At 35.8% G+C, this 15,199-nt stretch overlaps 1 protein-coding gene across 1 annotated transcript; it reads left to right on the top strand.

Moving 5' to 3' along the window:
* The first annotated feature begins 978 nt into the window (after nucleotides 1-978).
* LOC110793446 (mRNA export factor GLE1) lies at nucleotides 979-14,690 on the top strand. The gene is made up of 15 exons (XM_021998324.2): nucleotides 979-1,166; nucleotides 1,264-1,443; nucleotides 1,568-1,759; nucleotides 2,798-2,918; nucleotides 3,363-3,511; nucleotides 3,750-3,921; nucleotides 4,697-4,853; nucleotides 7,130-7,242; nucleotides 7,795-7,865; nucleotides 11,258-11,339; nucleotides 12,161-12,247; nucleotides 12,724-12,807; nucleotides 13,291-13,419; nucleotides 13,520-13,639; nucleotides 14,012-14,690. Coding segments are annotated over exons 1-15 (1,971 nt in total). The 5' UTR covers nucleotides 979-1,164; the 3' UTR covers nucleotides 14,324-14,690.
* Nucleotides 14,691-15,199: the final 509 nt, after the last annotated feature.

Genomic DNA, 15,199 nt, shown 5'->3' with positions numbered 1-15,199 from the left:
AAACACATATCAAGGTGATAGCTTACAAATTTTCGGATCAAGAACACGTTATCAAGTCGGATCAATGTCTACCCCAAATGACCAAAGTCACCAAAATTGAACAAATTCGAGTACGCGCGTGAAATTGTGAAATAGCGGATTTTCCTATTTTCTGTATACTTGTGAGTTGTGACTTTTTTTGGTAAGCTCAAGTACTCAACGACTATAATGTTTTTGATAAATCTCTCGATGCCTTCTTTCTCTCTCTTTCTAGGGTTTATTTTGCCGTCGTAGGCCGGAAATAATCTAATTTCTTCAGAAATTAGACTATTTCCGACCCTTTGTCTTCAATTAATTCTTATATGAGCAGTCTTTTATATTTTACCAGTTATAAAATTATTAAACGTTACTTTTCTAAAACAGTATTTTGCAAGGTATGATAAATTTTATATTTATCTTTTGCATCAAAAAATTTATATCATCAATTACAAAATTATAGGATAAAAGTTTCATGAAACGTATTTGTGGTTAAAAGTTTGACATCAAAAGATAAATATCCCCCATCCCGGTCACCCCCCTAAAAAAAAAAAAAAAAAAATTCAAAGATGAACATAAAAAAGCAAAAATATAAAGATAGAATTTTGCTGTAATATTTAATTAGAAGTCTAACTTACGTCTTATATATCCTGTTACGCGGGGTACTTATTTGAAGGCGTATTTTGTGAATTTGTTATTTTCTAAATATAAACCTTATAATATTGGGCCTCAAATCCGCCAATAAAAAAATTATACTGCAATAATAAAACATAAAAATAATAATTAAATTAACGTTAGATTATATTTCTTTTATACATATCGTATGACTCTTTATTAATAAAAAAATATACTTAACTGCTTTCAGTTTCAAGCTTTCAGCTAATCACTTCAAAATGGCGTACAATTGACGTCAGTCAATCGCTGCGTTTTAGTGACGCTGTGATTTTGCGTCATTTAAAAACTCCCTCTTTCGCTCTTCCCTCTCTTCTCTGTCTTCACTTCTCTCTCGTCAACACTGAAAGTCTGAAACAACAACAATAGCCAAACTTCGCATCAATCTCTCTCGTATTATTCCAGAAAATTAGGGTTTCGATTCCTAATTAACTTAACACTTCACAATTTTGTCGTCTAATTTCGAATCCCTAAATTATGTAAGTACAAGTTTCTTCCCAATTTCTTTTTTGTTTTCACTAATTTTAGGTTTCTAGTTCGATTTTTTTGACAAATTTTGTTTGTGTTGATCGAAAGGGGGATGATCAAATTGGAGTTACGATGTCCGAAGAATGTAAACGGAATCTCAATTGACCCGAACCCTAGTTGGAATTTCAATGATCTTATGTCGGAGTTGAGCTCATTGGAGAATAAGCTCTACAATAATGGTTCTGATTCTCCGTTAAACCCTAAACCTTTCGTCAAATCACCAGCTCGGTAATGTTTTCTTCTGTTCTTGACATTTGATTACTTTTAATTTGGAATTTCATGTGTTTGTTTTTGGTGAATTGAGGTGAGTGAACTTTTGGATTGATTTGTATGTTTGTGCGTGTGTATGTAGCGATTTTCGCAAGATTGGAAGGAGAGGAAAGAATGAGGTAAAGGCGAAGGCATTCGTAATGCGAGTGGATGATGATGATGACAAGATGGATGAAGATGATGACGAGATGGATGAATCCGACGGCAAAGATGGAACTGAGGCTAGGAGCTTGGTGCCAGTGAGTCGATTTACTTGTAATGATATTTATCTCAGGTATTGTTTCCAAGTTATAAAGAAACTACATGTGCATCACTGCATTGTGCTCATCCTCTTTTCGTATTTGTTTATTAGGATAATTCCCTCTATTCAGTAATTAGTTAAGGAGTTGATATTGAAAATTGACAAGTAATATAGCATTGTAATTTGATGATGACTATAGTTTCTTGGTATTTTAAGCACAAATTATAATCAGTATGAAACAAAAACAAAAAGCGAGTTATGTGGACACATGATAAGAAAATAGTGAGTAGCTATGATCATATTCTGCCCTTTTCTATGTTTTTCTTGAAGTTTTAACTTGAGATTGGATCCTTTATCAAATCTCCTAAATTAAACCGGGGTATACAACTTACAGAAAGGATGTACATAAACTCCTACCAAAAAAGATCACTTTTATCCTTGATGGTAAAATTAAGGAGTATGCATAAGTTTGTGATCCTTGTTAAGTTAGTGATTACTGATTAGTGCCAATTAGAATTTGAAGGGATGTTACATAAGAGTAATACGGATAGGTTATATGTTAAACTATTACTCTGTATCTCATAAGAAAATATGAGAAAATATGCATTTCTTCTTTTTGGACAACATATACGTAATACTTGAAGAACTTCCCTCGTGAAGAGGGTTTACCAATGTTTTTCCTTTTCTACTTATATCTTTTTTAGAAGCTATGAAGTACTATACTTGAAATGGTGACTTTTTCTTTTCTTCTCTGTTTTTTCTTCTTCTTCTAGTGTTGTAGTGCTACTCAGTCTTTGACGTTTACTGGGATGAATTGCATTTTTCAATTAGGTTCTCACTTCTATCTACTTGTATGAGAGACTTTTGTAATGAGTATGCTTGACTGAAGCATCTAATGAAATTTCACGTGTGTTAAAATATTAGTGGGTCGTGATTGAATTGAATAGTGTGAAAAATAGGAAGTAAGATATGTGAAGAGTTGTAAGTTATGCTTAATATTTTTAGTTGGCACATGTGAGAGCTATATGTATATGCTATCTCTACTAAGATGCCAGCAACTGTTTCTTTTAGTGAAAGTGATGATTCAGACAACGAAGAGATGCAGCAGATGCAAGTTTCTGTCATGGATAAAATGGGGGTGGTAGAAGGTGCATTCCTTGAGCTGACGCACGAACACCAGCTTGGCGTTAAGGTTTGTTCCATCTATCTGATATGTGTATGTTTGTCATTTGTTACCTTTAATGTTGTGCTAAAACATAGCTTAACTTAAAGTGCACCTGTATCAAAAAAAATCTTAGATCACTTAATGTAGTGTGCCTGTTTTTTTTTTTTTAATGCAATTTTGTCATGTCTAATGTCCATAAACTACGACGCTTCATTTAAACTAAGAAGCTTCATTATATGAATCTATAACATTTCTTTTCAATTCACACCCTACTTTCAAGGATGTTGCATTGCTGCAGTTGCCTTCTGACACATGCCCTCCGAATTTCCAAGTTCCCTGATTAATATGTTTAGAGAAATAAACAATCTCAAAGAGGCAATCTAAAGTAGAAACAGAAGCTTGTTGTTGGGAAGGAAGGCTTAAGCTTTCTTATCTGGGGCAGAAATTAAAGTTTCAAAAACTATCTGACAGGAGGAAATCAGGAACCAACTAGCAGCATTGGAGACACAGTTGGTGGTTGAAAAGGAGAAGTCTACATCAGCCCTTGTTCAAGTTGAGAAAAACACTGATGCTAGACGGCAGATGGACAGAAAGCTGGACTTGCATTACCAACGCAAGATGTAAGATGCCACTTAGATTACTTTGGGATTTTCTTGAGTGTTATGGTTTCAACCCTTTTTATTTACTTTGGCATGGGCTGGCTCCGAGTTATGTCTGAGGTAGTTATTTGTTCAAGGAGTGGCTGAAGTACCCCCAACCCCACCCCTCTTCCCCACAAAATGGATTTCACTCATTTACATATGTTGACAAATTTACTTTGCTTTCTCTTGTTTTGACTTTTTCTTTCAACCATTGCAGTGCTGAAGCTCTTGATAATCACTTAACAGCCATTCAAAGGGATCATGAGCACATATCACAGTTAGAAGAAAGAAAAATAAGAGATGATGCTGCTGTTGAAGAAGCCAAAAGAAAAGAGAAAGCTTTGCAAGAAGAAAAATTGCGCCAACAGAAAGATAAGGAAGAACAAGAGGTTTGTAAACTTAACATTGTCATATTTACTAAAGGCTAAAAAGGAGCAAGAGAGGTAGGAAAAGTGGGGGTAAAAGGTGAGAGATCTTTAAAAATTGGATTTATTTTTACTATATTACCATTAGCGAGGCATTAAATTTGTTTACGGGGATTCTTCTGCTTCTCTAGGGTAATTGAATGGATCATTGTCACCTTTTTCTGTATTTAGGCTTCTAAAACACAAACAAACAACCCCTTGCTGCTTCTTTCATTTACTTTACTCTAAGCCACATGTTGCAGATGTTATATGATCCCTCCGTCCCAATTTCATCGTCACATCGTCATTGTACAAAGTGTTGTGCGATAAGTAGATGTGATATAGTGGAAGAACTTTTTTAATTGAATGACAGAGGGTGTGTGACCTAAGATATTAGTAGGTCCATGCATTAATGTTAGATTTGGATGGATGTAAAAGGAAAGTGTAACGACTAAATTGGGACGGAGGGAGTATTTTGAAGGGCTTTCAAATGATGTTCCATGTTTTACTTCGATGTCCTATAGCTTGGTTAATAATGATGTTCAGCATGACCAGTAAACTAATTTGTACCTTCGACTTTGGAGGAATTCTGGTCTTCCTTCGGTTCATTCTCCATTCAAAATTTTACTCAAGTATTCTTCACCTACAGTAAATATTAAAGTACTTCACAGTGTTTCCTTTGAAGTATATAATGTATGTTTCCTGTACTCCTAGTTCTGTGTATGCATTTGTTTTACACCACATCCCCTGTTTGGTGCAGGCGGCTAAACTGGAGGCTGCTAAAAAAGCTGAAGAGGAGAGAAAAACTGCACAGGAAGCTGAAAAATTAGCTAAAGAAGCTGCAGATAAATTGGACAAGGAAAAGGCACCCTCAACCACATCAGCTCCAAATGTGCGATTGGAAGTAAAGTCAGCAGGTATGAATTGTACACCCTTTCATTCTCTTGTTTGCTTGCTTTTCTATCTTAAGCTTTTACTGTGATGAAGTTCTTCGTGTTTTGTGGGACAACGTAACTAATTTCTTATTAGTTATGCTGGATGATTGTGCATCTTTTTGTTGGGTGAATTCACTTACGCACTTGATTGGTTTCCTAGGATCCTGTGTTCGTCCTTCTGATTATTTCGTAGACACTGTTTTTTTTGGTATTTGGAAAGCGTTTGGTAAACTTGAACTTTGGGACTGGGTTAGCGCAAGAGTAAGTACAATAAATAGGGCTGGGTACAAGTGAAACCACTAAAAAAAAACCCTCTGGTACTGGTTGTTGAAATTACCTGCTAGTTTAGAAGGACTAGGTAGATTCAATGATTTTGTAGGATACTTGTATCTTTGGTTTGATAAATGACTCACTTTGTATTCGGAAGATATTCATTGGATTTGAAGAGCTAAGATTCGTCCTAAAAAGAATGTTTATTATCAAACTATAGAATACCTACTTGAATGACTTTGCTGCTTGGAAACTGAAGCACTCGCATGACTGTAGCCCTTACACACAAGTTGAGCCAAAACCATCAACCTTGTTGTTTTACTTTGATGTCATGCTAGGTTGTGTGTTTTATACAACTGCAATGAAGGCTTTAATTTCTTCTTATACCAAGTCAGTAAAAAATGTAGAAGTAGTATGTAATTCCTGTCGAAACTAGTACTCCCTCCGTCCCTTTTTATTCTTTACGTTTGGTATCATGCACGTGATTTAACATATAATTAATGTGGATAAAGATTCTCTTTTTGTATAACTTAAACAATGCAAATTATGTTTATTAATAATATTTTCACTTCTTATCAAAAAAAATTACATTGGGAAAATGAGAAAGATTTAATGTTCCAATGGGAAACTGTGAAAGATTTAATGGTTGAAAATTACATTATTTATTATTTGGTCACCATTGGGAAAATGAGAAAGATTTTTGACAGAATTTTAAGGACTTTTATGTTACAATATAAAAGGAAAGATTCTAAGTGTAAAAATTAAAAATGGGTCACTACAAACGGAAAGTGTAAATAATAAATTGGGACGGGGGGGGGGGGGTAATAGAAGTATGCTGATGTGTACTCAACTTGGTTGCTGAACCATGACTTTGCTCTCTGTGTCCCGTATTGGTTGGCTCGTCTTTCATGACTTCTTGGGTGGACCGTCATGGTGCAGCAACCAGTAGAGTTCCTCCATCTTCTTCTTGAATTAAGAAGTCGGTATGCATGTCAGTAGCTTGAAGGTCTAGAAGGAGAACTACAGAAAGTGTAATGTCGGGACGTAGACATATAAAGAAACTTATTCTTCCATGTAAAATGGAGAGTGTTGTTAACATCAAATAAAGAGACAAAAAGCAGTTTTGGTTACTCCAGAATTTTAATTCTAATGTTGACCATCTTATCTATTGTAAGTTACAATTAGATCCTTATCCCCATTTTTACTATTATATTTTTTTGGGAAAAATTGATATTATCGGTCCCAACTATGGCCGATTTACTTTAAAAAGTCCCAACTTTTGATTATGTCAGGGTGGTCCCAACTATAGAGAGTGTTTTCCAAAAATGGTCCCTTAGTTAAAATTAAGTGCTAAATAACTTAATTAACACTCATATCTCTCGTGCAATAATCATATTTTTTAATTAAATGAAGTAAATGGAACAGTATGATATGCTTAAATCAACTTAATTAATAGTTTAATAAACCAAAGGACCATTCTTGGAAAACACACCTTAAAGTTGAGACCACTCTAGAATAATCAAAAGTTAGGACCTTTAAAAGTTAAACGGCCATAGTTGGAACTGTCAATATCAATTTTTCCTATTTTTTTGTGTTCTCTACTTCACCGAGAACCAAACATAACGGATTCATGGCAAATTGAGATTGAGTCATTCATTCTTCCTACAAGTTTTAAGGTCAGACTGATTTATTAAAGGGACAAGATGACTGTTTTATATTATTTGTTGCAAGATCTGACAACTTATAATTCGGCCTATAATTGGGCCTATAGGTCTTTTATGTTTGAAGGTATGCTGCAAGCTTGTTATTGAAATCTGTTTCAGTTGCCCATTGTTGATTGTTTACGAGACTTATTATAGATTGTTTTTCTCACTCTCATCCATGAGAGTGCCTTCTTCTGTACTCCTAGCATGCGTTGTTTTTCTTCCAAAGTTACTAGTCCCCTTAATCCTTTTTTTAACCCAACAAAATGGTCCTACTGATTGTAGGTAAGTTAGTCAGGGCTACAGAAAATGCTCTGAAACTTGAGGAGCGAAGGCTTCAGACTTACAAGGAATTAGAGGATAGGAACCAACAGTTAATCAACTCTGGTTCTCACACGGTAATTCCTTTACCCATGGTTATCTCTAACAGCTGAAGATCAGTTTGAGTTTCATACTAACCTTGTTCTTATTTTAGTTTACTCTTTTAATTGACCAACACCCATTTAACTTTTACCCTTTCCCCTTATTTGCTAACATGAGGTTTAGTCTAATTATACTAAGATGAACGTATGTTTAAGTTATTTCTAGGAGGTATAATCTTTTGGACTTTCTTTTCAATGACAATGGGGCCTGAAAGGATATTAGCTTTCACTCTTCTCAGTGCCTCCTTTGGGGATTTGGTGGAGTCAATCGTGTCTGTATCTCTAATTGGAAGATTTTGTTTCATACTTTTTTTTTTGTGTGGGTAAGATTTGCATGAGTTATAAAGAAGATCTGTAATTTAACCATTGTCCCCTCTTTTCTATGAACAGTTTACTCCTTTTTGTGTGTTGCGGTTCTTTTTCTTTTTCTTTTGGTGGGGGGTGGGGGGGAGTTGCTTCTAGCTAAAATCTAACCCAGAAAGATCTCAACTACACATCACACAAGTTAATCAAAATGTCGCTGGACAGGACTACAACCGCGTAGAACGGGATATTAAGAGGACGATAAGTCAAATAAGCGGGACAGTAGAAAACGTAAGGTATGAAATTTTGCTCTGTATATAACTGTTTTCAACTTTGGTGCTCTCAACTGGCAGGAGCCTCCCACAGATCATATTTGTGCTTTTGTTATTTGTGATAGAAGTTTGTGTAACATTTGATTGTACGTGTATGTATCTTGGACTTACTACTAGTATTTGAGTTGGTTGCTGATTAGAACTTAGTCAAATTAGCTGCCTGTATGAAACACCTGTAGCGTCCAAGTGTTGGAGTTGGCCAATTGTATAGAACAGTGCATGTGTTTTTTGGTCCAAAATGAAGCGTTAAGTATCCATACTTGGTATGGAATGCTAAGTATTTGATAGTATGGGCACTTAAGGTGAAATGAATGGTCCGAGAAACATTCTAGTAAGTTGCCTGATCTTACATTCTATGTCTTCTTTGGGTGATTTGGAAGGATATGGTTTTGGTTCCTTTGATGTTGCTCCATCCGTCCCACAATAAGTTTCACATTTGGGTTTTGCATGGAGGTTAAGAATAAAGAATAATGTATGAGAGTGTGGGTTTGTAGAGGGAATAGAAGAAATTAATTTTGAATTCTAAGTGTACTTGCAATGGAGTGTGAAGTTTATTTAGGGGCAGAAGATCAAGGATACATTTTGCTTGATAGATTTCTGTACCTTTGAAATTAGAGCTTCAGTTGAAGAAGTGACTTAGGCTGTGTTTAGTTGGGTGTTGTTAACATTTGTGAAAGCCTTGAATTACCTTTCTGATAGTAGCTGTTTCTTTCGTCCAACTTGCTATTGCTTAGGTTCAATATGAAGCAAAGGTTATACTCCCTCTGTCCCTCAAATGTAGCCCCATTGAAAAAGTTGCTTTATTAAGTTTTGTTTGGGAAGAGTTGATGAGAGAGAATATTGGTCGGACCAAAGTAAAGTTTGTGAGAGTGAAGTAGTGGTCTCCTATACGTATGTATGATATGGGGCAAACTCAAAAGGACATCCAAATATGGGAATTGGGGCGATCTTTGAGGGACGGAGGGAGTATTACCTAAGTATAGGCTCATTGGCTCCTTATTGTTTCTTCCCTTCATATAATAATCCACTAATATGGCAGGTGGACATGAATTAGTGAGAATAGGCTTCAGTTAATCTGCTACTGACATGGAATTAAAGCAAAGGTTGTTCCATTAGTGAAAAGCTCTTTTTCATCAAAATTCAACTTGCATCCTACGAAAAGCTGCCTGTATTTTATATTACACGATGACATCCCATTGCTGTATTAGATATTATAATCCGTCATTAAGGCTATTATATTTAACGTACTATGTAAATTCTCTATGAAAAAGCTTCATCAGACTTTCTCCTTTCGTCTTGTATATTTCCTCCGTTTTTCAATACATGCAACATACTCCTTTTATTTTTTATTTTCACAATACTTGCGACATTACATATATGGAAGCTTTTAACCACCTTTGTTAGCTTATTATTCACTATCTCCTCTTAATCACATGGGTACCAAGGACTATTTCCCTCTCTCTCAACTTTCTTCTTCATCTTGGAAGTACTACCATTTCTGGGTGTCTAAAATGCATATCATATTTCCTTATGTAGTAGGAATAGATCTTGATAGGATTTTCTTTGATTCCTCGTTTGGAAAAGAGGAGAATGTAGGGTAAGCACAACTACTAAAAACGATATTCTGGTGGGATCATGTTAATCCCTAATTATGATGTGTAAGGATGGTGTGCCAATTATTCTTTAGCGAGGGAAGTTTAATTTAGTCATGGAAAGTTATTTATCTATGTACTAAATCATAAGATATAGTGTTGATAAGCATAGTTAAATACGCTTAGATGATAACGATGAAGTGGTACTAGCGTATTGTTCCAATTGATCAATTCACGCCATGATGGGCATAGTCCGCAACATAACAGCCACAGGATGCCGTTTCCGCAATTCTATGACGGCAACAGCGATGACCATTTTATTTTCTCTATGGTTACAGCAGACCATATAAATTTTTTATGTTGAATATTCATCTCCCTCAAACCCATAGACACAATTCGTAATTCAAGATGAGCTTTTCTACAGGTACCAATACGCACTCTCAACTAACAATATATCTATAACCTTTCAAGAGAGTTCACCAGAACACCTGACCAGTGACAAGCGTTCCGGATCGTATAGTATGTCTTGACCATTTTATTCTGTTAAATTATGCCAAGTGCATAATTAAGGGATCACATGTTGAAGAGGTAGTAGATTATAACTTTCTCCAATGTCAATTACAATTCCAGGGCTGGAGTTTGGTTCAAATTTAGTTTAAAAGAGAACACTCATAGGATAAACCGATGATGATAAATTCAATGTGCTCATTGAGGTGGTTGCTGATGTTAGGTGAGGTTGTGGTTATTGGTAAGAGATTTAGAGATTCCTGTCAGGTGGATGTTGCTAGGCGATGACAGTGCTGTGAGAAATGCTGGGTACAATAGACAAGTAGGGATTAGTGTTTGGTGCGTGGTGATGTTTAAGACAGTGTCAATCATTACTGTTTTACTCCCTTAAATGGAATGTTATATCAATGACTAACATCTTTCTTCGCTCTCTGCTACATCTTTGTTTGGTGTGCGACTCAGCTTTTGCTGGAACACTATGTTGCTTAGACATCTTAATGGGATGTCGTGTCCGACAAGGGATCGGAGGATCCGACACTCCTCTGCACTCAAGATGTATTAAATTTCATATATAAGACCACTATATATTTTGGTGTCATGTCGTGTCGAAGTGTTGGAGGATCCGACACCGACACCCTTTGTCAACCAAAGTGTCGAAGTAACATAGCTGGAACAGCTAAAAGAATTTACATTGTTGACCCGTTGAAACGATGATCAGTTTAGAGAGATGCTTTGCTAAAAAGAATTGGGGTTAGGAGGATTTTAAAAAAAAAATGTTTCAGAAAATTCTTTACTTCTCTAGGTGACAAGAGGTGTTTTGGGGTTCATTTAGAATTTCCCCGAGACTACCATTTCTATGGACTATAGCAGTTTCCATATCGAATTTCTATAATGCTGGCAGCTTCTTTGTCTGCTGGAAATTTGTTCATTACATTTTTATGAATGCTTTCTTGACCGTGGTCATATTTAGAATTTATTTTTCTAGTGATGTGTAATTGTTTTCTGGTGACAAGAGGTGTTTTGGGGTTCATTTAGAATATCCCCGAGACTACCATTTCTATGGACTATAGCAGTTTCCATATCGAATTGCTATAATGCTGGCAGCTTCTTTGTCTGCTGGAAATTTTATTCATTACATTTTTATGAATGCTTTCTTGACCGTGGTCATATTTAGAATTTATTTTTCTAGTGATGTGTAATTGGTTTCTGGTGTCAATTTGATGTGTGGACATATTTTAAAGAATTTACTTTATGCAGATCCAAAGGAACTAAACTAGTGGAGATCTTGAACAACCCAGCATGCCCTCAGTCTGTTGTTGTAGCAATGCTTGCGAAGAAGGTATTGCCTAAAATCTGATCTTTTAAAATAAAATCCCACTTGTTTCCATATAATACATCACTAGCTTGCAACTCATCTCTTTTTCAAGTCTCTTATGCTGTTATAACCATTGAAAAGAAATAATGTCTCTTACGCATATGCTTATGGTACTAAACTTAAATATTTGATCTTATTGATTAAAAGATGTTTAATCGTGGTTTAATATTATTTATCTGAGTTTTATCAATTTGGATATTATGTCATTTAATTTTCTTCTCATTTGAATTTGACAAATTTAGTAGAAGGTTAATTTTGTATGCTCAAAAGTCAAAACTACATGTACATATTTACTAAATCCATTTGTTGTTATGATACCCTAATGAGAATCTAGTTTAAAGTTGTGCTGAAACTCTTTGTTTGCCTGTCTCTTCCTTGCAAGTAACTTTTATGGAAGGTATAGGTCTCTGCACTTAACAACCAAAGCCGAAAACACGACTACGAATAAATATTTGTGAATTGCAAGTGTTAGAGATATCAATCGTTGAATTTAACCTGGCATTCAACCGGAGTAGCTTGTCTAACTTGTTAATTTCCTTAAAAATGCTTCCCCTAATAACCTCCCTTCACCACATCATGGGGGTTTACAGGAAATCTCATAGATTTTCAACATAACATAACCTGCTATAATAATGCATCAGTAGTCTTTGTTCATTGTTAGGACCATGTTTTCTGATGTGGACACTTCATTATGTATGCGCATCAAGCACATCTGAAAGTTCTTTTTTCTTCTTCACTGTCATCTTGTACGTATGTTGATGTACTTTTTTGTGTTGATGGAACAGGTTATCTCTATTTATGAAGCACCAAACACAAATTTCAACAGTTCTGCTTTTGCATGTGGCCATGTTATTGTTTATGTTAGCTCACAGGTATTGCTTTGTTGCTGCCGCTTATGTTTATATTATTTTTCACGCTCTTTGTGTAATAAACCCTATCACTTCTCAGGATGATTTTAGAGTTTAGACCCAAACTTACAACAGAGTAGGAAGAGGAGGGAAATTAAGTTATGAGAAAAACTTTGCCTTCTCTCAAACCAATCAATAAATAAGGGCTGAAGTGAAGATGTTTTTTCTTAGATCATTTCTTTTTGTAATCTCTCTTTTTGACAAGACTGGCATACTATTGTTAGAGGGGCTAGGCGAACCTTCGCAGACCCTTCCAACTGCTGCAAACATAACAGCTGACATAAAAAAAATGATCAAGTTGGTTACTGGGTTTGGGACTTTGGGGTAAGGGCCAGAAATGAAATAGGTTCTTAAGGTGTTCAAACCTTATTTCCTGAACTCAATCGTGTTGTGCAATTGTTCTTAGTTTTCTGTTTATAATTATATGTATAATGACTCAGGTCCCAGCTGTCATGGACTGTCTCCTTGCTGAGTTTCACAAAGCTTGCATCTACACTGTTCCGAAGCATATAATGTACTCCAAGGTAAACCATTGAGCATAATGTATGTTTTTAACACTCAGACTTGAATTAGGTTCTTTTGTCTTGTCTTCGGTCATTTTTATAAGATCATGATATTGTTTATCTTTCTCCCTTCTGAATTCTTTGCCTAGCTCTACATCACATAAACCATATTAAGAATGATTGCCACACTCATCCGATATTCATCTTATGTATTTACCAATTCACATTGACTGGTGCATTTTTCCCCATTCAATTGTGATTTACGAAAAGTTGCTGCATCAACTGTCATACATTGATTGCAGGTCTTTAGAAGTTAGAACACTGTTTAGAAGCATTAGTATTTAAGACAACATAACATGCATGAATACATAGATCCCAAGACTAAGCTTCCCTTTTTTAAGGCATTAAATTTTGTTCATCCATCTTTTTGACGGTTCTTGCAACATTGCAAAGTGTCGGAAATGTCAAAAACTGATTATGTTCTCTCTTTTGCATACAATTAAGGCTGGTTTTGAAACTGAAGAAGCTTATTACAAAGCCATTGGCTATAGAGAAGATGGGAAGTTAGAGACAACAGATTGCTATCTAGAACGATTAGAATCTCTGATGAAACTATACGGGGCTCTAGTTCAGGTTTGCGTAATTGCTTTGCTGTCCAAGATGACACAATCCGAAATTGTTTTGCTCCCAATCCCCTGACATTACAATCAACTAACATCATGTGTTTTTTTAGACGGATGCTCGTGTTCAGAACAAACATGGCTTGGAAGAAGGTTGGGCTTGGCTTGCACGGTTTTTAAACGGTCTCCCACCTAATAGATACACCGCTGTTGCTCTCGGAGCTTTCCTAGAAGTAAGTTGGCAATATGTTTGGAATATACTACCTCCGTTCCTATATGTTCTTTACTGTTACTGTTAGAGGGTGAGCAAGTGAGGTAGTTATTTGCAAGTGAGTGAAAGTGAACTTTTATCTAAGTGTGAAAGTAGATAAATAAAAAAATCAGAGTAGATGCAAGTTGATGATTAAAAAAAATCAAAATATAGGGTAAATTGTAAACATTGTATTCCAAAAATGGAATAAAATTTAAGTGTAAAGTACTTTCAGGAATGGACTTAAACGAAAAGCGTAAAGAATTTTCAGGAACGGAGGTAGTACAAAAGTATGTCATTTCTTTGTTGATGCCTTTAATAAATCTTGTTTTATTCTGTCGTCTATTTTACACAGATGGCCGGGTTTGCTCTACATAGAAAATATAAGAACCAGTTTACGAAGATACTGAACGCCATTTCAAGGGAGTTTGTGCCTACACTGAGAGCACGAGACCCAAATGCTGGTTCAAAAATAACTAGGATCTTGGATTACATAGAATCACAGAAATTTCTTCAGGAGCCAGTTGGATGGCGTCTTCGGGAAGCGTTGCTGTCAAATAGTTCTATTCCAGAACCAGAACATAATCAACAGCAATATCATCAACAGCAATATCATCAACAGCAATATAATCATGCACCAAACAGACGTTATACTTACCGAAGGTAGTGTTTAAATGATATAGCAGCCTGCTTTAAACTCGTAATTTGTCCGAAAGTTGGATCGGCATTCTTTTTTTAACGCAACAAAGGAGAATCTTATTTACTTAGGATGAAAAGCCTCAAAAGTTATGTACAAGTAGCAGTAATACCATGAAGCCCGACAAAAACTAAAAACTGCTACATGCTACATTGAATGTGCATTCTATGTTGAATGTAGTTGCCATAAAATATTAAAAGTCTTAGCTTTATCCTATTGTATTATATGTAGCTTATATAGGTGTAGAATTATCGAGTCGTTGTTGTTGTACATGTAGTTCCCGTTGTTGTACTACAATATTGAAGTTCGCTTAAATAAAAAGAGCCTCTTTTTGCAATTTTTGTTCTACTGTTAAAGTAATTTCTCTATTCAGCAAGTCCTGATGTTAATTTCTATTTAACAATTCCCGATCAAACACAAAATAGAGAAAGCCTACAACTACCCGTATCAGTAGTTTTGTTGCCTCTTTAGCCTAGTAAGGGTTGTGTTCACTCGGTTGAGGGTTGAAAGAGGAGCCAAGCTTTGCTTCCACCTCCTCTTAGTTCTTGCTCCTCTCACCGGGCTTGTGGTGTTTAGTCGTCGGGAGGTATTAGATCTCGCCGGAGTTTTGTGTGTAGTTGTAGAGTTTCTTGTTCGGGTTATCGGAGTATCCAAGCAAAGAATTGATTTTGTGTTCGGAGGTAATTGAACGGGTTAGAAATTCAACCTAGCCGGCTTCCAATCCCACCCTCGCCGTCGCCGCCACCGCCTCTGTTGTCGGTGAGGTAATTTTTGTTAGGGTTAGGGGTTGTTGTTGGATTTGGAATCGTTTGTCTTGGTTGTTTCTGTTTGTAGGTTCTGGGTAGT

The sequence above is a fragment of the Spinacia oleracea genome, chromosome 1 (genome assembly GCF_020520425.1).
Source record: "Spinacia oleracea cultivar Varoflay chromosome 1, BTI_SOV_V1, whole genome shotgun sequence".
NCBI lineage: Eukaryota > Viridiplantae > Streptophyta > Magnoliopsida > Caryophyllales > Amaranthaceae > Spinacia > Spinacia oleracea.
The sequence above is the reverse complement of the archived record's forward strand: the minus strand, read 5'-3'. Positions and strand labels throughout refer to the sequence as shown.